The following is a 26,584-nucleotide window of genomic DNA, read 5'->3' as shown; positions in this document are numbered from 1 at the left end:
TTAATTTACATATTTTTTTTTAATTTTATCAAATCGCTTAAATCTAAGAGAAAAACTGTCAGAAAAGAGGGAATTGGAGGAACTTCTTTACCTATCTCTGATGTGGTAATTGCCATGTTGACCCAGTATGTCTTCAATCGCTGCCATGGCGTGATCCATCAACTAAAATATAGTTTAAAAATCAGAAATCATGAAGAGAAATGATTTATTGTTGAATAATGTTAACATTCAATGGGAACTCTGTCAAGCTCAAAGATCTAAACAGAAGGAGTATAAATATCTCTACTCCTGGCTATATTTGGGTCACTGTATGTTCGTTGTCAAGGTTTATTTTCTTTACTTTTAGCGGCCTCAATTTTTCTCCCAAAATGAAGTTCATAGATTTTAAATAATTTTTTGGCCAAACGTAAATTAACATTCAAATGACATTGTATTTGCAAGCGCCTTGGACTTTTACACACGCGGTGCGGTAAAAACTGCCCAAATCGTCTTCTCTTCAGTGCGTTTATAAATTAAAATCACTTTACCACAATGAAAATTGATCACCAAAATGGTATTTACCTAAATTATTATCTCAATTAAGACAATATTTCTATTTTTAAAGTTATATTAAAACATTTTTTTTTATACAGCGCCATCTTGTGTATTTTTTGTGCACCAACTACAGAATTGACAGAATTGACAGATGACGAAATTTATAAATGTCAGATGTGACAGTTCTCATGAATTTTGAAAAACCCAATTATTGATTTCGCGCTGTAAAATGTAAATAACTATAAATATAAATTACGCTGTGAAAATTATATAAAATTTTCAATTTAAAACAAAGGCTAAAGCACCTTTTGGTCGCAAGAAATTCCACGAGTAGCAACAGTAGAAGTAATTTAGCTTAACATAAATATTCGCCCACTGAATGTTTACAAAATAAATCAAAATTGATGCCAATATTATCGCTTTTAGGTTAATTATAAACCAATAACCAACGAATCAGAATGTTCGAGCAAACACGTGTCGGTTCTAATAATAAATAGACTGTTCAATTGAAGCTTGGCGGAGGAAAGTATCCGCTTGACCACCAATAAATGAATTTAAAAATTGTAGAATTTTTTGTAGCTGAATTTTTAACATTGCTTAAATTGTAATTCAGATTTCCTCAAAACTACAAAATTTACTAGCAAAATTAAATTCCAAAGTAGGGCTCGTTTAATTTTTTCCAGTTTTTAGACTTGTGTGTTTTTTTGACTCTTATAAGTTGGTTTCTAACATTTTTGGAAAACACAGTGCCGTCTCCAAAAAATCTAAACACTTTAATTTGGATCAAGTGCAATAAAAATCTAAAATAAATAGCAAAAACATGTATTTTGAATCTATACGTATTTAGAGTTGTATAACTCCCATTGAAGGCGCAGGACTGGACTGGTAACAATTGGGCCCGAAATCCAGATCGTTATTTTTTTTAATTCCAAGATTAAATTTGCGATATTTAAACAAAATTGCAAGTTTGCTTAGAAACTGCATTAATTGCCCATTACTACTCATTTATTATTTGGTCCACTGTAATAACATTCTAAAAACCCAGAAAATCTGAGAAAAGTAAAAAGTAAAAGAGCCTTCGAAAATATTTGAAATTTGGACCATTAGAACCAAAAATTATTTTATTGTTATGAATTTTGAATATTTTCTAATACGGTCCTAAAATTTTAACTACAGTTGTACACCTCAGGAACCCAAAGTTTCTGAGCACATTTGTAATTTTTAAACTTACAATTAAAGAAAATTCACGATCTGGATTTCGGATTCTAAAGATAGTTTTAACGTGTATTAATTTGCGAATTGTTATAGATTTTTATTTCACTGGTTTCAAATAGTAGATCTGTAGTGACATCTGCAAATTTCATTTTTCTACCACCTAAACTACCTACGTTGTAAAGAATTATAGGAATATTTTGAAAATTTGAGTCCGAAAATTTCTAAAATTTTTATTTTTAGTACTAAAATTTTTAAAGTTTGGTACTGTTAAAAATGTATTCAAAATAGCACCGCCACCATATTTCATTGTTCTACTACTTAAAGTACGAAAGATACGAAATTTACCAGAAAATTGTGGACCTATTTTGCAAATTTCAAAACAATTTTTTTTTAATTCCATTTTTAGTCCTAAAATTTTGAAATTTGGTACAGTTTACCAACGTAACTACAATACAAATGCTTCTAAATTATCCAAAATATTAAAACTTCCAAAAAAGTTACCACAGTTGGCAGAATATAATATAACAATATTTTGGAAATTTGAAAACGATAATTTCTAAAATGTTTATTTTTAGTCCTAAAATGTTGTAATTTGGCACAGTTTGTAAACATATCTAAAATAGTAACGTCTCTAAATTTCATTGTTCTTCCACTTGAACTTCAAAAGTTACGAAATTTAGCAGAAATAGGCAGAATATTTTGGTAATTTTAAAATAAAAATTGCTAAAATATCTATTTCTAATAATTTTTAATTTTTTGGTTACGATTCTGTTTTTCAGAAAGGTTTGAGATAAATTTACAGAAGTCAAAAAATACAAATGCATGCATACAAGATTGAAAATTGGAAAAAATTAAACAACTTATTAGATTTCGGGCCCAACTGCAATCAGTCCAGTCCTGCGCCTTCAATGGGAATTATTAGTTTTAAAGTGTATTTATGTGCAATTTGTTTTAGATTTTTATTTCACCTCCTAATTAAAATTTTTGGATTTTTTGGATACTTATAAGTTAAATGACAAAAAAATAAGTTAAGTGAAAAAAAAACGATTCAAACTTTGGCCTTTAATTTTGCTAGTCCAATTCTGCTCTTTTAGTGTCAATTCCATTGTCATAAAATCAAAATTGCAAAGTTTATCCGCTTATGTTTCCACACTTTTTAATATCGGCGGCTTAAGTTGTTAAGTTGCTAAGTAAATTTTTGGATCAAATGCGTTTTTGAAAACCAAAAGATTTAGCGGTCGATTCTTTTACGTGTTATAAGTAAAGTCCGTTTTTTTTAAAAAAACCACCAACACGTGTAAAAGAAACGTTTTTAACGAAAACACTGCCTAATTTTCAGAAATGTCAAAAATTTGACAATTATTTTCTCACCAAAAATCTAGGCAACGTTGCCGGTTGTAATGCAGGGGAAGATTGCGGTGTTGGTGGTTTAAAAAAAAAACGGACTTTACTCAATTTGGATTCATTTATAGGTATCTAATATAAGAGAACTCAAATTTTGTTTTTAAAGAGTTGGCAAAACTAATTAGTCTGGCTGTCACCTGTTTCCTGTCAAGTTCTTGCTCAATTTGGATTTTACGATTCGTGTTTAATAAATTGCTGCGTGAACAAAAAATGTATCAAATATATTGAATTGTCCTTTGCGGCCAACAATATATGTACCTAAATATAATAGATGTGAATACAGGTTGTGAGGTTAGGTTAAAATTCAGTGACAGTGAAACTCAAAAAATGTCAAATTTTAAATTAAATTTGAAAATCAAATGGCAAGTCGTGGTTACAAAACCATTACCAATCAAGTAACACGAAAACTCTTAGAATTGGAAAATTTAAATTTAAAAAAGGGTGCAAATTCGAAAAAATAGTATAAATATTGTTTTATAATGGCACGGCTCGTTTTGTACACCGGGCACTAAATTGGCCATTATTAAACACGTTCTTTAATATACTATTATTGAACATAGGGAAAAATGGTTCCGCAATTAGGAAAGCATTATTTATTTGCTTTGCTGATTGCAACTCTGCCGATTTTGGTGCTAGAAGAATGAGATCTCGGGAAGTTTTTAAAATCAATTTGCTTATTATCGACGCCCAATTACATAATTTTAGAACAAGAAGTAAAAATTTTAGAAATTTTGGAAATTTTTATTTTAGAACGTCCTCAAAATGCACAAATTGCTCTTAAATTCCATAACTTTAACATTTTTAACGCAAAATGTAGGAAATTTGGAAGTTTCACTATTAAAGAAGTCTTAATTGACTGTGCTCAATTAGAAACTTTTAGAACAAAAGACACAAATTTTAGAAGATTTTATTTTTAGAACAAACCACTTTATCTCAAAATTTTTATTAAATTCGGTAACTCTGCCGATTTTGATGCTAGAACAATGAAATTTTGGGAAGTTTTTAAAATTGATTCGTTTATTGTTGACGCCAAATTACATAATTTTAGAACAAGAAATAACATATTTAGAAATTTTTAGAACGACCTCAAAATGCACAAATAATTCCATAACTTTGACATAAGATTTTGATAAGAAATTTGAGGGTTTCATTATTAAAGAGGCCTTAATTGACTGTGGTCAAATAGAAAATTTTAGTACAAAAAATAAAAATTTAGAAAATTTTATTTTTGGAGCGAACCGTTTTTTCCCAAAATTTTTATTAAACTCTGTAACTCCGCCATTTTTAATGCTAGAAGAATGGAATTTCAAACCGTTAGTAAAATAGATTTGCTTATTATCTAGGCTAAATTATATAATTTTAGAACAAGAAATGAGAAATTTAGAAATTTTCATTTTTAGACCGACTTCGAAATACACAAATTGCTGTTAAATTCCTTAACTCTCACAATTTTTATGCAAAAATTCCGAAATTTGGAGATATTGCTATCTAAAGCACTTCAATTGACTTTGCTAAATTAGAAAATTTTAGAACAAAAAACCAAAATTTTAGAAATTTTTATTTTTGGGGAAACTCGTTTTTCCAAAATTTTTATAGTATTTTGTAACCCTTCCAATTTTAATAGTAGAAGAACGAAGTTTCAGGACGTTAGTAACATTGATTTGTTTATTATTCACGTCACATTAGATCATTTTAGAACAAGAATTAAGAATTTTAGGAATTTTTTCTTTTGGAACGACCTCAAAGTGCATAATTGCACATTTTTAATATAAAAAATTTCAAAATTTGCTATTGCTATCTAAGAAACTCAAATTAGCTGTGCTAAATTAAAAAAAATGTCCAAAAGACAAAAATTTTAGAATTTTGTATTTTTGGAAAGAATCGTTTTTCCAAAATTTTTATAGTATTCTGTAACTCTACTAATTTTGATGCTAGAAGAACAAAATTTTAGGACATAAGTAAAATTTTATTGTTCATTTTCTACTCGAAATTAGATAATTTTAAAACAAGAAATTTAGAAATTTTAATTTTTAGACCGTCTTCAAAATGCACTAATCGCTGTTAAATTCTATAACTCTCACAATTTTAATGCATAAATTTCAAAATTGGAAATATTGCTATGTAAACTTCTTAATTAGCTGTGTTGAATTAGAAAATTTTAGAACAAGACACAAGTTTTAGGAAATAATATTTTTGGTGCAAACCGTTTTTTTCCATAAATTTTATTATATTCTGTAAGTCAGTCGATTTTAATTATAAAATATTGAAATTTCAGAGGGGTATTCAAATTGACTCCCTTATTATTGTTGCCAAAGTACATAATTTTAGACCAAGAAATACAAATTTTAGAAATTTTTATTTTTTGAACGATCTCAAAGTGCACAAAATGCTATTAAATTCTGTAACTTTTGCATTTTTAACGCAAAAAGTATGATATTTTGGGACTTTACAATTAAAAAAGTCTTAATTGACTGCGCTAAATTAGAAAATTTTAGAACAAGTCATAAAAATTTTAGAAAATTTTATTTTTGAAGGGAATTTTTTTCTTAAAATTTTATTGACTTTGATAACTTTGTCAATTTTAATGATAAAATAATGAAATTTTAGGGGATTATTAAACTCGATTTGTTTATCAACGACACAAAATTACATAATTTAGAACAAGAAATACAAATTTTAGAAATTGAAATAACCTGCATCAAGACTGGGCTAAGGCTATATGGCACTAATAAACACATTCCATTGTGCAAAAGTTACATAACGTACTTTTCAGGGTGGAATTCTATAATATATTTTATTTGGTTTTGCCATATTTTCAAAAACTTTTCGATATTTTGCTACCTGCTGAAATCAGCAGCGATTTCGGTCTAGATTCTTTCGAGTGCAGAGATAATATAATTATCACCAAAAAAACAACAATAGGATTCGAAAAGAATAAATTTGATACCTGTAGTAGATACAGGGTGTTTATAAATGTTTCTAGCATCAAGGGTGGCTATGAAATGTCAAAGAAATTTGCCGCTCATTACAAATTTGGGTTTCGATTTTTGAACTGACATTTTCAGTTAACCTCAAACATGGAGCAAAGTAAGTTTGGAGAAATAAACTGTTCTAGTCGTGGTTTAAAACCTGAAAATCAAAAATTTGGACACAAAACTGGTCTGAATGTAAGTTAAATTATAAATAATTTTCTATATAGTTATATTCATTATAAAAACAAAGCGGCAAAATTCCAGAGCCACCCTTGATGCTAGAAACATTTATAAACACCTTGTACAATTTCAACCTTTTTAATGAGTAATAATGCAGATCTAATTTCAGTTCGATTTTAGAAAATTTCAAATATTTCTGGGGTGGCTTTGGAATTCCTGTCGTACACTATTTTGCCGCTTTGTTTTCATGGTGAATATAACTATCTTGAAAATTATTTATAATGTTACTTACTTCAATGACCTTTTAGTTACGGTTTTAGTTCTCAAATTTACTTTGCTTCATGTTTGAGGTTAACTGCAAATGTCAGTTGACAAATCGAAACCCACATTTGTAATGAGCGGCACATTTCCTTGCATTTCATAGCCACCCTTGATGCTAGAATCATTTATAAACACGTTCTATTTGAGATAGTCGTGGAAAAAATACATCATTATTGCAGGTGTTTGCTAATCATAAATTAAAATACCGCCATAATTGATGAAGGAAAATAAGTAAGTAGATAAGATAAAAAGCTTTTCATAAAACATCCTCCTTTTTTGCTTGCTTTTGAAGCGAGCCATTAAAATTAGTTTCCACACTCTGTTATGCACGTTCCCCTTACCCTTTCATGTATCCGCTCGTTCATCGTCGGTTTCCTTTTTTCGGCGGTCTTAACGTTGAGGATTTTCACCAACGGCTTTATCGTTATGCCCTGGAAGAACACAGTAAAGTAGACCACTGCAATGGTCGTGGTCATAAACATGGGCTGAAGTGGCACAATCTCTGGACTGATTAAAAGAACCAAGGCGAACGCCACCGCCCCTCGTAAGCCACCATAGGACATTACAAATTTCTCCACTCTACTCAGTTGATGCAGCCGGAAACGATTTGCTATTGCTGTGAATATTATTACACCTAGAAGGAAAGCATGTTGAGCAAGACGTCAAGCGCAACGAGAACTTACCTATTGCTCTGTAAACTGAGCAAAATAGAATTGTAAGAATGACAAACCAAGTGTTCCAGACGTGGTCTGAACTCACAGTTGCCACACCCAGAAACATAAAAATTATAGTCTCCGACGAACTACTAAGCATTTTCATCGTATATTTTATTGTCGTGTGGGACTTGTGAGATATGTTTGCTTCGACGTAGTTTTTCATCGTTATTCCACAAAAAGTAATTCTGAAAATAAAACTCAATTATAGCAGTTTGCAGAAGATAAATCTTATAGACCAGTGTCGAAAAGCCTTTAAAAAAGGTAAAAAGTGCAAAAAAATCGTAGTATGATGAAACCTATTGGAAAATGTTGAGAATATTGCAAAAATAAAAGGAAAAATAAATTACGGGAGAGGGTTGGTTTTTAAGGGTTAAAATCGGTTTATCTCGATTTCCGGCAAAACTACAAGTCTTATGGAAAAAAGTTAAATGGCAAAGTTGTAGGTAATAAAAAGATCTACTATCTACTATCTATTTACACTTTTTTCTCATAACCTCAAAATTCACATGAAAAACTGAAAAAACCACGTTTTTGGTTTTTTATTTTTATCTTTTACAAAAATTTTTTTTTTATGAAATTTGGTGAGAACTTACCTTTGTATATACCAAATGCACAAGAATTTTTTGGATTTGAAAAATTAATTTTTTCTCCTTATTTTTATTTAATACCGAAAAAGCACCCTAATTTTCAATCGAACGTCACTATGGAAAATATTTTCAAAAAATTTAAAAAACGAAAAAAACTCGAATCGAAAAATTATTTTTCTATCATTATGTACAATTTTGAGCTATTTATTAATATTAACACTGTAATTACTCATTTAGCGTATGATTCTAAGTTACATTGATTAACAAAAAAATTTTCAATCAAAAGATACTAGTATAATTAACAAACAACTAAGTTAATAATGTGTATATTTGATAAAACATCTACAATTTGATTGCTCTGGCATTTAAATTAACAGAGTTACAGTTTTAACATATTTTTTCCAAAAGTTTATATTTCCCAAAATAAAAAATCCAAAATTTGACATTTTTGATCTGTAATAGCATTTTTTTTTCGCAGTTAATTGTATTTTAATTAGTGTACGTCTAAATTAGTAATTTCCTCAATTTTCATGTTTGTTAAAGATACAACCCTTAATACATATATAATTTAAACAGTTAACGGTTTAATAAAAAAAAATTAAATTTGCCAAAATTAGTACGTTTTGTTGTAGAATTTTGAAATTTAGCAGACTTAGTAATTAAGTTCAAAGTAGTAATTTTGCCAAATTTGATTGCTTTGGCATTAAAATTGTTAGAGATGCAGCCCTTATTAGACAATTCTTTCAGATTTCGGTTCAATCAAAAAATTAAATTTTCCAAAATTAGTACCTTTTGCTGTATAATTTTGAAATTTGGCATATTTAGTAATTAAATCTGAAATAATAGCCTTACTAAATTTCATTGTTTTGTCATTAAAATAGACCCATATATTTTTTCCAAAAGTTTTTGGTTCTTTTTCAAAATAAAAAATCCAAAATTTGACTTTCTTGGTTTATATTTTTGCAATTTAGCACAGTTAATAAATAAGTCTAAATTAGTAACTTCCTCAAATTTTATTGTTTGGCGTTAAAACTGACCGAGATAAAACCCCTAATAAATAATTTTTACAGTTTTTGGTCCATTCAAAAAAATTATAAAAAAATTTCAAATTCAGTATCTTTTGCTGCATAACTTTAAAGTTTCGTATGGTTAGTAATTAAGTCCAAATTAGTAACTTTGCCAAATTTAATTGCTTTGGCATTAAAATTGTTAAAGTTACAAGCATTAACATATTTTTTCAAAAATTTCTAGTTCCATCAATTTAAAAAATTTCGAAATGTGTTTCTTTTGATCGATAATTTTGTAATTTGGCACAATTAATAAATAAGTCTAGATTAAAAACCTCCCGAAATTTCATTGCTAGAATCGGAAAACGACGAAGGAATATCATCAAAGAGACAGAAATTTTTGAACTAAAAAATATTCCGAAGAACATTTATATAGTATGAGATTTTTTTTATAACAAAAATATAATAAAACTGTAATAAACCAGCTTTTTACTGAAAAAAAAAAATAATATCCTCATTTTTTAGATAAAATTCCTTTTAAATCCTATCTTGAATATTTTTAACAACCATTTTCCCATGTTTTATTTTGCAATCTTAATGTTTGATGGATTGAAAATTTTTTTGTTTATCAAAGTAACATAGAATCATACGCTAAATAAGTAATTACAGTGTCAATATTAATAAATAGTTCAAAATTGTACATAATGATAGAAAAATAAATTTTCGATTCGACATTTTTCGTTTTTTAAATTTTTTGAAAATATTTTCCATAGTGACGTATATTTTTTATTACACTATCAGAAAGTAGAGATTTCAACGAATAAAAAGCCCACCAACTTTTTTAAAAAAGCTGATATTTTGACGCGTGAATTTGCGATTAAAAATTAGGGTGCTTTTTCGGTATTAAATAAAAATAAGGAGAAAAAATGAATTTTTCAAATCCAAAAAATTCTTGTGTATTTGGTATATACAAAGGTAAGTTCTCATCAAATTTTATAAAAAAAAAAAATTGTAAAAAATAAAAATAAAAAACCAAAAACGTGGTTTTTTGAGTTTTTCATGTGAATTTTGAGGTTATGAAAAAAAAGTGTAACTACAAAAGTTGTAGATCTTTTTATTACCTACAACTTTGCCATTTAACTTTTTTCCATAAGACTTGTAGTTTTGCCGGAAATCGAGATAAAACGATTTTAACCCTTAAAAACCCACCCTCTCCGACTTCCCGATCTCGAATCGACAGTAATTTATTTTTCCTTTCATTTTTGTAATATTCTCAACATTTTCCAATAGGTTTCATTCTACTAAGATTTTTTTTGGTTTCAAAAATTATCGACCCTGGTCCTATTACTGTTGCTCCACCCCAAAAATATGATCAATTTAACAAAGTTTTTTGTCAGAAACGATTTACATTTACAGCGGAAGCTCATCTCGGCGAATCAATTATGTTTGAAATGTATATTTAATGATCACGTGTGGTCGAAGCACAAAATTGTTATTTTATAAGCAATAATGTTCAATTTAGGACACGAACACGGTGGAAATTTATTGTGCGATGTTAATACAGAAAAATTGATGCTATTTTATAGAATGTCTCAAAGATGAATTGTTAATTATCCCCGTGATAAAAATAGCAGCAATAATGTAAACAGCACGGAAAATGACAACAAACTTGATAGCAAGAAGTTGATACAAAGCACTTCCGTCAATAGTGGGACCAGCGCTGATTGCAAACAAATTTATATATCGCACCTGGTGAGAAATTTATTCAATAATATCAATAAAAGCTCTTATTTTCAAAAGGGGTCGTAATAAACTGATCGAAAAAAGTTAGGGATTTTTTCAATAATATTGTGGAAAATAAGTCAATATTAAATAAATCTGGGACTTTTACATCCATTTTTTATTAATATCGATTTTAAATACATATATTTTTATTTTCGATGTATCATTAAAAATCGATAATTGCGGTTTCGATGCATGTATTTTATTTTACATTCTAGATTTTAGTGATATTTATTAAGACTGGAATTTAATTGAAGGGTTATATTTTAAAATTTTGTTTATTTTTATTAATCTCAAATTTGTTATTTTTTTATAATTTATTTACTTATTATTTTGTTGCTTTATTAAGAATTTTATTTATTTTTGTTTTTCACAATAAACTATGCTATATTGAGTTTTTTATTTACTATTTTTCAAAATCGATGTATTGGAGATCGATGTAATTGTGGTCTCGTTGAAATTGAGTTCAACATCGGTTTTTTTTACTCGGTGTTCCCAGATTTATAATAAATCTGGGACTTTTACATCGTTTTTTTTATTAATATCGATTTTAAATACATATATTTTTATTTTCGATGTATGTATCATTAAAAATCGATAATTGCGGTTTCGATGTATGTATTTTATTTTACACTCTTGATTTTGGTGATATTTATAAAGAAAACTGGAATTTAATTTAAGGAAGTTATATTTTAGAATCTTGTTTTTTCTTATTAATATTGAATTTGTTATTTTTTTTTATAATTTATTAACTTATTATTTTGTTTATTACTAAAGGTTTTTATTTATTTTTGTTTTTCTCGTATTTGCTTATTACTTTGTTGCTTTATTAGAAATTTTATTTATTTTTGTTTTTCACAATAAACTATGCTATATTGAGTTTTTTATTTACTATTTTTCAAAATCGATGTTTTCTCCGATGAATTGGAGATCGATGTAATTGTGCTTTTGTTGAAATTAAGTTCAACATCGATTTTTTTACTCGATGTTCCCAGATTTAAATTAAACCATAGTAAATTTTTGTTAGCCCGAGCTCACTTTTTGGAGCGAGCAAAATGCCGGGAAAATCGAATTAATTTGTTGCTACCAAACCAGTGCTACGTTGGACGTGTTGCCGTATACGCAATTTGCTCGGTTTTTGGGATTTTTTAGCACATTTCGCCACTTAACCAGCTCAAAAACAAAATCCACTGCGCCCCTGGACACTTTGCTCGCTCACATTTTCGCTTTCAAAAAGTCCAGACTAACAAAAAAAAACATTTTTCTTTTGTAGATTGACATTTCATCTCGGTGTCGTGCTACTTAGCAGTGCTAGATCGAAAACTCATCACATAGAAAATCATTTTTTATACAGGGTGATTTTTAAAAAACGACAGGCGTTGTAGAATTTTTATTTATGAACCGATTTCAAAAACTTAAAAATTGATTTAAATGGCTTTTAATTTAGAATAATTCTATATATATACATACAGGGTCCGGCAACACTTGTGTCCACCCCCAAAATCGTCTTTAATTTTAAAGTCACAATTTTGAAAATTCGCTCATAGTTGACAAGCAAAGTTGACAAAATTTGGTTGGCGTCGCGACGCCTAAGAAGTATAATTTTTAGCGATATTTCAGTTCTTGTGGAAATATTCGCGAATTCATTTTTTTTTCAACATAACTGTGGTACAAATATCTGAGTTTTTATTTTAAATCCAATGCAAATTGTGTTTAAAATTTGCGAAAAAAACGCTGTTTTATCAAGTTAGTTTTCAAAATTATGACAGCGCAGCGACAAACTACGTTTACACCAAAATTTCACAAGTCACTTCATTCACTCTTATAAAGGTTAATTTTGATTAACACGGGCATGATGCACTTTATGAACACCAGAAATCGTTAATTAACAAGACTTTCGTTACAATCTAAAGTGACACAAGATGTTGACAGATGGGTGTAAACGTAGTTCCCAAATTTGACGTAATGAAATTGGAAACTAACTTGATAAAACCGCATTTTCAACAGCTGAGATATTTTTTACACATTTATATTAAAACAAAATTAAATTAGGGGCTGATATCACAAACTCTCACAATTAACTAAAAATTACATTTTTAAGGCGTCTGACCTGACCTGACCTGACCTGACCTGACCCAAAAGTGGCGCCATCTATGTTTCAAGTCTGGAACTATGGAAATGTCAAAAATTACAGGTTTTTAAGTTAATTGCATAATTTTTTTGAATTTTAGCGCTTATTTTGACTCAAAAGTGGCGCCATCTATGTGGTAGGTCTGGAACTGCAGAAATGTCAAAAATTAAATATTTTGGGCGATATCCAACTTTCTTACTACTAAGACATTTAGAAAAATTCTAAAATCATCAGTTTATATTAAGCTAGAAGCCATTTAATTTGTTTTTTAAATTTTTTAAATCGATTCATAAATAAAAATTCAACAACGCCTGGCGTTTTTTAAAAAATCACCCTGTAGAATAACATAATTTTTCAATCCAGTGACCATTGGCATTACTTAAATTTTGTCCGATTTGGCTTTTTCCGTTTTCCACATTTTTTGTTCATGTGACAAGTGATATGAGAGGTTATGTTTCAATTCGTCTATTTTAATTGAAATATAGTATATCCGGTGAGAGATTGGGAGATTTCGACAGTTGACATATAGGTTGGTAGCAAATTATGCTGCAAAATACACTAAAAACACTAAATTCCTACGCGAAATGGGTTGACAAGGTTGTCGGTAACTGAGGTGTGTTCATAAAGGACGTCTGTTGGAGCGTGTGACGTCAGAGTGATGTGATTATCACTGAGATTCGCCAGAGTGTTGTTGCGTTTATGAACGGTTTCCGTGGTTATTTAAATGTTTGATAAATAGGTACATCACCTACATACAAAACGCAATTTTCGCGAAAATTCATGACTAAAACTATGCCAAATTTCCGATATCGATATCTCGCTTATTTTTAAGAGTAAACTTAAGTTATTATACATCATTGTACGCAGAATTTTACGCAGATTCCAAATCTGGGATTTTAATTTAGATCCGAGAACAGATAACTGAGTTATGGCCGATCAAAGTTTCGAAAAGTTGATTTTTATTTTTCCTCATTTTTCGTAATTTTTAAAGTTAAATATCTCGGAAACTATTTGAGATATTGAGATGCGGTTTGCGCCATTCTTTTTCTCGGCTCATTTTACGTTAGAAAACGTTATCAAAAGCCCAAAATTCGATAGTCGATTTTTCGGGAAAAAAAATTCCGACTCAAGCGATGAAAATTTTTATTTTTTTTATTTTTGGCCATAAATCGTAAACTATTTGTCCGACAGATCTCAAATTTGGCCACTAGATAGATTTTGAGCTCCTCTTTCGACTGATGTATAATTTAAAGCTATTAAACGTCCTTTTCATTTTGAAAATCTTGATTGAAAATCACCCTAAAATGATGTTTCCAAAACAGTTTTTGGCCGATACCTCGTTTATTTATTAAGCAAACTCTACAAATTTGGGTCTCATTTTACGCAGAATGTCACGCTGAATCCAAAAACATAAGAATTTCTAATTTTCGTTAACAAATAACTGAGTTATAGCCGTTTGAAATTTTGGGTTGTCGCCAGAAAGCCAAATTTTTGAAGGTTAGAAAACAATTCGTGCTCGATATCTCGGAAACTATTTGAGATATTAAGATGCGGTTTGCGGGATCGTTCTTCTCGCGATTTTTTACATAAGAAAAAGTTCATAGATTTTTCAAAAGTCGAAATTTGCAAATTTTCTCAAAAATTCATGACTAAAACTATGCCAAATGTGTGATAGCGATATTTGGCTTATTTTTTAAAGCAAACTGAAGTTATTATACATCAGTGTACGTAGAATTTTACGCAGATTCCAAATCTGGGATTTAAATTTAGATCCGACAACAGATAACTGAGTTATGGCCGATCAAAGTTTCGAAAAGTTGATTTTTATTTTTCCTCATTTTTTCTAATTAGTACGATCGATCTCAAATTTGGCCATTAGATAGATCTTGTGCTTCTTTTTCGATTTAGGAATTTGACCAACATCATTGGAGCGGGAGAATCTGGTTGATATTATAAAATGTACATTTTATGAACGCTTTTGTGTCACATTTTACACAGAGTGATTTTTATGAACGCAGCCCTGGGGTTAATTTTGTCATTTTAAATTTCGCGCGTAGATTTAGTGACTTTTCTGTCATTCAAACTCTCGCTGTACAAACTATACAACAGACATTTTTGAAAGAAGTTTTAAAGCGTCCGTCGTAGTAGAAAAACTCATAATTAAATAAAATTTTGTTTCCACGTAGTGTGTTTCTTATGTAAAGAACTTTTTTGCTCTATTAAAATGGATTTTATGCTAAGGGCGAGTGAGTTACAGTATGTATTGTCTTTTGTGAATTCTTTTAATATCTCTAACTTTTTTCGACTAGTTTAGTTTTCTCACACAAACTTCTTTATTTCTGTCGAAAGTACTCATCACACAATAAATTTGATTAGTACATCGTAAATGTCACACTTGCGTGTATCCATTCTGCCAATCGTTCTAAAGGGACTCCAAGCGAAGAAGTTAATAATTTGTCGTGAAACTAGAGCGTGACAGCCGCTGTTTTGGAGCCACGACTTTGTCTGATTAAATTCCTCTGAAAGATTGCGCGAGTGCCACCAGCAGTTGATAAATTGATTTATGGAATGGGCTGTTGCATCTTTGGTGGCTTTCGTCATAAATTGGAGCAAGGAGGGAATTTTTCGTCCACTTTATATACTTACGCCAAAATTCCTGACATGTGGAAAATCTCGGCATTGAGATACGCCAAATAGGCCATAACGAATATAAAAATAGGTTCTATGACACGCACTTCATTCGTAAATTTTGTAACAAATCCCGTTCCAAGTCCCCAAATCACACCGATCACAGTACCGCCAAGGGCCACAACAAAGAAATTTGCTAGACCAGCAAGAAGGTCTTTGTAGATGATGTTTTCTAGGCCCATCTCAGTGTACGCCTCAAAAAGATGATATAACACTACAGTAACGGCATCATTCAAGAGCGATTCACCAAACACCACTATGTACAAAATTTCGTTAACTTGAATTTCTTCAAATACAGCTAACACAGCTACTGGATCCACCGCAGATATCAAAGATCCAAAAAGGAACATGTCTAGCAGCGGAGTATCACAGGAGTAGAGGCCTGTCAGTCCTACTGCCCACAAGGAAGCACCTGGAAAAATTCACTTTGAAAAACAGACCTTAATTTTGCTCAACATTTTTTCGAATTTGCCGCTTTAATAGGTCCATTAGAGTACGCAATTTGGAGTCGTCTATAGAGTTGGCAGAAACATCGTTTGACGTTGAAGCAATTGTGACATGCGCAGATGCTAATCGTCCTGCGCAAGTTAACCAAAACTTGTTAAATCCTTATTTAAATCTCTCTTTTGGAACTAACCTTTGATTAATTCTTAACTAATTCATTCAATTTCCCCTAATTTTCTCCCTAAAGAATTGAAAGCCGGATTTACACCCAAAAATTTTAGAAAATTTACACAGGAGAGTCGACTGAGCTGAATGAGCTGCACTTTAAGATCCGGTGAAAGATTGGGAGATTTTGACAGTTGACATATAGGTTGGCAGCAAATTATGCAACAAAATACACTTAAAAACACTAAATTCCTACGCGAACTGAGTTGACAGGGTCGACAGTAAGTGGACTTATTTTGTTATTTTAAATTTCGCGCGTAAATTTAGTGACTTTTCGCTCATTTAATCTCTCATTGTACAAACTATACATTCGATTTTTCTCTAATTTTCTCCCTAAGGAATTGAAAGCCTAATTTACACCCAAAAAGTTTTGAAAATTTACACTGGAGAGTCGACTGAGCTGAATGAGCTGCACTTTATATCCAGTGAGAGATTGGGAGATTTTGACAGTTGACATGTAGGTTGGCAGCAAATTATGCTAAAAAATACACTTAAAAACACTAAACTTTTACGCGAATTGAGTTGACAGGGTTGACAGTAAGTGGGCTTATTTTGTTATTTTAAATTTCGCGCGTAAATTTAGTGACTTTTCGGTCATTCAATCTCTCACTGTCCAAACTATACATTCGATTTTCCCCTAATTTTCTCCCTAAGGAATTGAAAGCCTGCTTTACACCCAAAAATTTTCGAAAATTTACACGGGAGAGTCGACTGAGCAGAATGAGCTGTACTTTATATCCGGAGAGAGATTGGGAGATTTTGACAGTTGACATATAGGTTGGCAGCAAATTATGCTACAAAATACACTTAAAAACACGAAATTTCTACGCGAATTGAGTTGACAGGGTTGACAGTAAGTGGGCTTATTTTGTTATTTTAAATTTCGCGCGTAAATTTAGTGACTTTTCGGTCATTCAATCTCACACTGTACAAACTATACATTCAATTTTCCCCTAATTTTCTCCTTAAAGAATTGAAAGCCTGCTTTACACCCAAAAAGTTTCGAAAATTTACACAGGAGAGTCGACTGAGCACAATGAGCTGCACTTTATATCCGTTGAGAGATTGGGAGATTTTGACAGTTGACATATAGGTTGGCAGCAAATTATGCTACAAAATACACTTAAAAACACTAAATTTCTACCCGAATTGAGTTGACAGGGTTGACAGTAAGTGGGCTTATTTTGTTATTTTAAATTTCGCGCGTAAATTTAGTGACTTTTCGGTCATTCAATCTCTCACTGTACAAACTATACATTCAATTTTCCCCTACTTTTCTCCCTAAGGAACTGAAAGGCCGCTTTACACCCAAAATTTTTCGAAAATTTAAATAGGAGAGTCGACTGAGCACAATGAGCTGCACTTTATATCCGGTGAGAGATTGGGAGATTTTGACAGTTGACATATAAGTTGGCAGCAAATAATGCTACAAAATACACTTAAAAACACTAAATTTCTACCCGAATTGAGTTGACAGGGTTGACAGTAAGTGGGCTTATTTTGTTATTTTAAATTTCGCGCGTAAATTTAGTGACTTTTCGGTCATTCAATCTCTCACTGTACAAACTATACATTCAATTTTCCCATAATTTTCTCCCTAAGGAATTGAAAGCCCGCTTTACACCCAAAATTTTTCGAAAATTTAAATAGGAGAGTCGACTGAGCACAATGAGCTGCACTTTATATCCGGTGAGTGATTGGGAGATTTTGACAGTTGACATATAAGTTGGCAGCAAATAATGCTACAAAATACACTTAAAAACACTAAATTTCTACCCGAATTGAGTTGACATGGTTGACAGCAAGTGGGCTTATTTTGTTATTTTAAATTTCGCGCGTAAATTTAGTGACTTTTCGGTCATTCAATCTCTCACTGTACAAACTATAGTAGAGAACTCAAAGTAGGAAATTTTGTTTTTAAAGAGTTGGCAGAACTAATTAGTCTGACTGTCACCTGTTTCCTGTCAAGTTCTTGGTCAATTTGGATTTTACGATTCGTGTTTTATAAATTGCTGCGTGAATAAAAAATGTATCAATATAATTGAATTGTCCTTTGCGGCCAACAATAATTTGTATCTAAATATAATAGATGTGAATACAGGTTGTGAGGTTAGTTTAAAATTCAGTGACACTGAAACTCAATAAATGTCAAATTTTAAATTGAATTTGAAAATCAAGTGGCAAGTCGTGGTTAGAAAACCATTACCAATCGTGAAACACGAAAACTCTTAAAATGGGAAAATTAAAATTTTTATTAAAAAAAGGGTGCAAATTCGAAAAAATAGTATAAAAGACTTGTTTTATAATATACTATATCTTACCTATTGTTAACGTATTAAAAATAGTTCCTATTACGGCAAACAGTAGTATGGTGCCTAAATGATCAAAAAACAGTCTGTTAGGCATAAAATAACCAGCGTCCAAAATGATGGGTGGAAGCATGTAGAAAAAGAATGTATCTGGTGTAAGAGGAGACATGTGGACGCTGTCGGCTACGTGGACTAAAATGACACCGATGACCACTCCAACGAAGATTAACAGGCAGGATTCGGGGAAAATTTCGCTTAACTTTGGAGCCATGTGAAAACCTGAAAACAAAATTCTTTTAACAATACAGAATTAAAATTAGAATTCAACATAAATTTTGTATTCAAGAGTTGTAAGACCTTGAGAAGAAGAATCTTAAAAATCCAAGAAACTATGTATTTACTTGAAGCTAAAATATCTACTGTCTCTAAGGAAGAATTAATCAATCAATTAATTAGAAGGTTCTTCATTCGACAACCATTTTTATTAGTATCCAATGTTATTGCACGATTATTCAGAAAATCGAATCAAAAACATAAATTTTTCAGATTTCGAAGTTGGTGTTGGATTCTAAATTGCTATGAATATTTGTAGTAAAAAGCATAGACGATTAAGGAATAGTAAGACGATTTAATCCATTAAAAAAATTAAGAATATCGCCGAATAGAGCGACACTAAGCGCAGATGAACGAATTACTACTTCGGCCAATCTCGACTATTATCGTGAGATGTTCGTTGGAACCAAGGAGATTTGTATACAGGAGGTCAATCTTCTATGCCGCGCGTCGAAAAACGCGAGTCAGAAATCGTCGCGAGCTTGCCGGGCTCTGCGCGGTAGCGTCTGCGCATCTTCTCTACTATTGGCTACTGGACATCACATGGTCAACTCATGACGTGCTCATCTTTGCTTTCAACCAATGAGCAAAAACATTTCTTCAAACAAAAATAAGCAAAATAACAACCATAAACTGTTGATGTCTGAATTTCTTCTGTTTCTTTAATAATGACCAACTTCTATTTGGTCGTTTAAAAAAGAAAGCTTCTATCTTTATTATTAAAAAATTTACTGCAACATGGTAAGTAGCATTGGGTGCCTTTTTTCATCGCCCTGTATAAATCCGTTTTATCAAAATATTTATGCTGTCAAAACTGTTGGTGGCAGGCCTACGTTAATTTGGGTTAAAGCCGCCTGGATCACAAATTAAAATTATCACTCCGTATACAGGTGTCCCAGAACTCGTGACCCAGAGAAAAAAGGCAACAATTTTGAACAAAAATTTTCTAGCTCAAAAAATAATCGAGTTAAGACAAAAAAACGGTAGCCAATCCGGAAGCTGAACTGGATTTGAACATCGGTAACTATGGAGACAAACTATCGTCCATTGGTCAGACTCTCGTTGCCTAGGAAATTGGGAGAGCTTTTTACTCCACCTCTAGAATAAGCTTCCGGGATTGGTTGTTAATTTTTAATACTTTCTCGAATACTATTAAACTTAATCAATTTTTGTTTTGAAATTTACCAACTGTATTGCTGTGCATGAGTTGCATGAGTTCTGGGACACCTGTATTAAAACACGGAGTTTTATAAGGCACGAATTCAAGTTTATAAAATGCTATAATGACCTTATAATAGTAGATTTTGTTATACGGCAGAAAAGTGGTACTTTTTGTCGAGCAATTAAATTGCAGTAGCGAGACGAAGCGTAAAATTTCTTAATAAAAAATTAAATGTTCAGTATTATCAGTCGTTTATTAATTAATTATTGCAATTTAAACATTAGACAAATGCACTGACCACAACAAAACTCAGCGGCCGATATGTAGTGAATTATAAAACTGAGTGACATAACATAATCTTATTTGACAAGTGGAAAAAGAATTGCATTATCACCATTTATATTTTGCTGAAGTTCCAATTTGATCGTACTTTAGAAAATTACATAAATATTACAGAATACGTTATGTAACATAATCAAATACTTAAAATACATTAAAACGTACTCGACAATAATAATGTAATAAAAACGCCAAAATCTGAATAAAAAGTGAAATAAAATCGTTATCACTAAGAATAATAAGTTTGTTTCTTGAAAATAAAGAAGACAATCTTAAAAATTACAAGCTTATTTAATACTTTCTTATCGATTAATTTTTATTTTTTTAACTTGCGGAAACTTAGTTAATCGTACATATAGGCCTCTTCCTTGCTAGATTAAAAATTACCTGTTAAATATTTAACCTAAATAAACTTTCATGAAGGACAATCTGTTGGATGCAAGAACACTGCGTCTACAAGATCGATATAGTCTGACCTTAAACTCTGCAGTGTAGGTATAATACACGTGAAATTCTGGCACAAAGTAACCACGTGAATATAGCGACCTAATAAATCTAAATCGTGGGGATTAAATTTAGAGACATCTTTGGCTCTGACCGCGACCGGTGGTCAATTCAATAACGACCGCTTTGCTTATGTTTATATTTTTATTAGGATTGACAACTCACGATCGAAAAACTTTACAAAATTAACGGCAACGCCTACACAAATTTTCGCTTTTCACAACCGTTGCTGTTTTCCATATTTATTTAGGTATTTTGGTGCCTATTAAAAGTTTCTAAAAAGCGTGCAAGCAAAAATTTCTCAGCAATTTATATCAAATTTAACAATCTATAGTATATTCGGTGAGAGATTGGGACATTTTGACACTTGACATTTAGGTTGGCAACAAATTATGCTACAAAATACACTAAAAACACTACGCGAAATGGGTTGACAGGGTTGTCAGTAACTGGGGTTATTTGGTTATTTTAAATTTCGCGCGTAAATTTAGTGACTTTTCGGTCATTCAATCTCTCACTGTACAAAGTATACATTCGATTTTCCCCTAATTTTTTCCCTAAGGAATTGAAAACCTGATTTACACCCAAAAATTTTCGAAAATTTACACAGGAGAGTCGACTGAGCAGAATGAGCTGCACTTTATTTCCGGTGAGAAATTGGGAGATTTTGACAGTTGACATATAGGTTGGCAGCAAATTATGCTACAAAATACACTTTAAAACACTAAATTTCTACGCGAACTGAGTTGACAGGGTTGACAGTATGTTTTGTTATTTTAAATTTCGCGCGTAATTTTAGTTACTTTTTGGTCATTCAATCTCTCACTGTACAAACTATACATTCGATTTTCCCCTAATTTTCTCCCTAAGGAATTGAAAGCCTGCTTTACACCCAAAAATTTTCGAAAATTTACACAGGAGAGTCGACTGAGCAGAATGAGCAGCACTTTATATCCGGTGGGAGATTGGGAGATTTCGACAGTTGACATGTAGGTTGGCAGCAAATTATGTTACAAAATACACTAAAAACACTAAATTTCTACGCGAACTGAGTTGACAGGGTTGACAGTATGTGGGCTTATTTTGTTATTAAATTTCGCGCGTAATTTTAGTGACTTTTTGGTCATTCAATCTCTCACTGTACAAACTATACATTCGATTTTCCCCTAATTTTCTCCCTAAGGAATTGAAAGCCTGCTTTACACCCTAAAATTTTCGAAAATTTACACAGGAGTCGTCTGAGCAGAATAAGCTGCACTTTATATCCGGTGAGAGATTGGGAGATTTTGACAGTTGACATATAGGTTGGCAGCAAATTATGCTACAAAATACACTTAAAAACACTAAATTCCTACGCGAACTGAGTTGACAGGGTTGACAGTAAGTGGGCTTATTTTGTTATTTTAAATTTCGCGCGTAAATTTAGTGACTTTTCGGTCCTTTAATCTCTCAATGTACGAACTATAGAAAGAAACTCTCAAATAGGAAAATTTATAATAGTGTCTACATGAACATTTCAGTTTTGGAAGTGTTTATAGGAACATCTTGTCTTATTTTTTTTTATCGCGATCGTACTATGGTGTACACTGAATCTTGGACAGAAGTGTCATTTGATTGTCATAATTTCTAAACCGGGCCTTACGGAGGACGTTTGTTCATAACCAAACTTTTAATTTTTGACTCAACTGTCATTTTGACATTTTAGCAGTATGCAACCTCCCACTCTGGAGGATCAACAAACCGTACTGATCCATTTAAATACCACTGAAAGAGTTGTTTAGATGCAGTATTTAATTATTTTTGACCGTGTTTTTACTATGGTTGGGTTGAAATCTTTAAATATGTATTATCTATACTGTCATTGAGTAGTAATTGTTTATTTTAGGTCACTTTTGGCGTAATTGTTACAGGTGTTTATCTCAAAATCTAAAGTTGAAAGTGGTTCAAAATTGTGTAAGAGAATTGTATGTACTAAAGAAATCATGGCTCATTTTGGTTCGCCAATTCTTATTATACCATGCTTAAAAGAACTGTATGTGATAAAATTAAAATTGGAAAATTTTTGTTTAAAAACTCTTTATTTGGTATAAATGAATTTAAAATTCGATTCTAAGCAACTTCTCTTAGAATAATGCCTAACTTTTAGAGATATTCCTAACGCAAAGTAAATTACAAAAAAATAGCTTTATTCAAAAAATTCTAATAGATTGAATTTGCCATATCTGCTGTATTTAGTATCATCATGGATTTTGCTAAGATGCAAGTTGCAAATAAAAATCCCTAAAAAAGAACTTTACGATTTTATCAAATTTTAACTTAATGTGCCAAAAATTAATGGAGATTCCTGCTTGTATTCTGGCTGAAATGAAACATTTACCATTCACTGATCAAAATTATCAATAAGGCAATACATTTTCAGAAGTTGCAACCCACTACGATACAAAAAATAATTAAATACTGCATCTAAACAACTCTTTCAATGGTATTGACACGGTTTGTTGATCCTCCAGAGTGGGAGGTTGCATCCTTTATAGATGCAGTATTTAATTATTTTTGACTGTGTTTTTACTATGGTTGGGTTGAAATTTTTTAATATGTATTATCTATACTGCCATTGAGTAATAATTGTTTATTTTAGGACACTTTTGGCGTAATTAGCGGTCCAAAAACGCCAACGAATGACAACTTTCCAAATTTGATATTTTAAAAATCGCAAAAAAAAGTTACAGGCGTTTGTCGCTTGACGATGAAAATTAATGGCATGACGAAGTAATCAGAACAGCGAAGAACTGAGGTTTTAAGTTTTGTCGATTTTTCTCGCTTCATTTTGTGAAAGAGAGCTAACACGAGGAAAAATTTAAGAAACAATATGAATCTCTCTTTATGTTTCTCACTAAATCCTTACGGAAAATATTTACCATACATTATATTGTTGAAAGTAACGCAAGTAAAACAATACAATCATATTATTTCTAAAAAGTCTGACTAATAAGCTAAGTAAATTAAATGTATACATATTCGGTTTTAATATCTCTAATTCTTATTTTTAGAATTCGCCTTTCATCAATCATAATAAGTCAATGACAAAATCATCTTTATTTTTTTAATGTTAGTTGAATTGAAGGAAATTGAGACCTTTGTTTACAAATTAATTGTATAAAAGCCTACTTATTAATATCATAAATAAATTGAAAATTAACTGAACGCACGTCAGATGCAGCCATAAATATAATTGTGTAAAGTCTAGATGTAACCGTCCATAGAAATAGAAATCAATTATAAAATTAATTACGAACATGCCAAACACAAAACATTACAAAATAAGACAAACAAATTTCCATAAAACCACAAAATTTCGCGAAAAGTGAAAAAATGACAGACAAGATGCAAATAGCAATTGAAAGTTAATATTAAGTGTCATTTTGTATGAATCATTGAAAAGTTCATTTTAAATTTAGCTCTGTTAAATTCCTGTTGAAATCCGCCATAAACCAGTTGGCGACTGAGGTATAAATCTTAAACAAAAACATAATAAAAACGTAATCTGTATATCTTTATTTTGTGCTTAATTTATGTTGAATGTCATCTAGGTAAAGGCAATAAAACGTCACAAATTGTATGAAATGCTACTTACACGTTTAGGGAGATTTAAAATAGAAGAATAAATATCTGCTTTGTCTACTTTTAACACTTTCTGAAATGTTACCTTCAGTATGAATATAAATTATTGTGGAATGTTTTACAAGCCTTTAATTGCCATAGTAGAAAATTAATATACAAGGTGTTTTTTATATACACTACCAAACAAAAGACGGTAATTGGTGAAGACAAGTACAAATCTCACCAACTGTTCCGTTTAGGGTTATTTTTTATCGCCAACCAATAGTAACTTTTATGTTTTGTGAATGGATATTAAAACAAACTAACCTTTCATTGTTGCTAAGCAATCAAGATTATATTCTTTAATCCAGTGACGAAATGGATTTTTTGACTAAATACTCAATTAATTTTATCTCGAAAACGAAAAAACTTTTACATAAAGCATTTTTCGTCAATTGATTCTACAAGGTGTTTATAAATGTTTCTAGCATCAAGGGTGGCTATGAAATGTCAAAGAAATTTGCCGCTCATTAAAGATGTGGGTTTAGGTTTTTCAACTGACGTTTGTAGTTAACCTCAATCGTGGAGAAAAGTAAGTTTTGAAAAAAAAACTCTTTTAGTTGTACAAGGTGTTTATAAATGTTTCTAGCATCAAGGGTGGCTCTGGAATTCCTGCCGTGCACTATTGAATATATATTGAAAATTATTTATAGTGTAATTAATTAAATTACATTAATAAAAATGAGACAGTTAATTTCTAATCAAACCCACATAAATAGCCCACGTTAATGGATGATTTCAGCCGACAAATCATGCATTAATAGTACCTAAAACAAACAATCGCCGGAAAAATTAATTTATTATTATTTCGTAAATTGTGGACAACGACAAATTCTGTCAGCGCGATTTAGACACGTGCCGGTTTGATGAAAAACTTATAAACTAATTTAAAACAGGAAAACAGGAAGTAAACAAAATAAAATTTGACTAAGAAAAGCAAGATATCCTAACTTTTTTGTGTTGATGACTAGCAATTCTGTATTCTTAGCTTCGTAAATAACAGTTTTTTTTTAGAGTGAAACACATTTTGTAATTTTTTATAGAATTTCAAAATAAAAATTTGAAAAAAATATTTGCCAATGGTCTAATTTTTTGGAAGTTGGTACTCAAGGTAAAAGGTGTTAAATCCAACAATTTAGTTCCTGCAGCTTTGTAAATAACAGTTTTACAGAGTAATAAGTCAAATTTTGTAATTTTTTATGGATTTTCAAAATAAAATATATAAAAATTCTTCTCAATAGTCTAAAATTAAAAAAAAAATACAAACAGTACTGTGAATAAGGGAAATGCTGTCCAGAAATTTTGCCCCTGTAGCTTCGTAAATAACAGATTTGCAGAGTGATGAAATACATTTTGTATTTTTTATCGATCCTTACAATAAAAATTTCAAAAAAATACTTGCCAATGCTCTAATTTTTTGAAAATTAGTACTTATGGTACTGAATATATGAGGAGTGATGACCAGCAATTCTGTATTCTTAGCTGCGTAAATAACAGTTCTTTTTTTAGAGTGTTGAGACAAATTTTCTAAATTTTTTTTAGAATTTCAAAAAAATACTTGCCAGTGGTCTAATTTTTTGGAAATTGGTACTTATAGTACTGAAGGTAAAAGGAGTTAAATCCAACAATTTTGTTCCTGCAGCTTCGTAAATAACAGTTTTACATAGTAATAAGTCAAATTGTGTATTTTTTTATGGATTTTCAAAATAACATTTTAAAAAATTCTTCTCAATAGTCTAAAATTAAAAAAAAAATTACAAACAGGACTGTGAATAAAGGAAATGCTGTCCAGAAATTTTGCCCCTGTAGCTTCATAAATAACAGATTTGCAGAGTGATGAAATATATTTTGTATTTTTTATCGATCCTTAAAATAAAAATTTCAAAAAAATACTTGCCAATGCTCTAATTTTTTGAAAATTAGTACTTATGGTGCTGAATATATGAGGAGTGATGACCAGCAATTCTGTATTCTTAGCTGAGTAAATAACAGTTCTTTTTTTTAGAGTGTTGAGACAAATTTTCTAAATTTTTTTTAGAATTTCAAAAAAATACTTGCCAGTGGTCTAATT

The 26,584-nt window shown here is 30.7% G+C and overlaps 1 protein-coding gene across 6 annotated transcripts in view; it reads right to left on the bottom strand.

Annotated features, from left to right (window-relative positions):
- Nucleotides 1-26,584, bottom strand: part of Nhe2 (Na[+]/H[+] hydrogen exchanger 2) — an 85,381-nt gene that overhangs the window by 43,913 nt on the left and 14,884 nt on the right. For all 6 annotated transcript variants that reach the window (XM_088050429.1, XM_088050430.1, XM_088050431.1 and 3 more), the window contains exons 2-6: nucleotides 18,528-18,794; nucleotides 15,496-15,949; nucleotides 7,310-7,527; nucleotides 6,968-7,260; nucleotides 92-162 (exon numbers count right to left, since the gene is read on the bottom strand). In XM_088050429.1, the coding sequence (XP_087906555.1) occupies nucleotides 92-162; nucleotides 6,968-7,260; nucleotides 7,310-7,527; nucleotides 15,496-15,949; nucleotides 18,528-18,794 (1,303 nt within the window). The remainder of the gene's footprint in view (nucleotides 1-91; nucleotides 163-6,967; nucleotides 7,261-7,309; nucleotides 7,528-15,495; nucleotides 15,950-18,527; nucleotides 18,795-26,584) is intronic.

The sequence above is a fragment of the Gnatocerus cornutus genome, chromosome 2, assembly GCF_029298725.1.
Source record: "Gnatocerus cornutus isolate USDA-ARS CGAHR chromosome 2, icGnaCorn1.1, whole genome shotgun sequence".
Classification (NCBI taxonomy): domain Eukaryota; kingdom Metazoa; phylum Arthropoda; class Insecta; order Coleoptera; family Tenebrionidae; genus Gnatocerus; species Gnatocerus cornutus.
The sequence above is the reverse complement of the archived record's forward strand: the minus strand, read 5'-3'. Positions and strand labels throughout refer to the sequence as shown.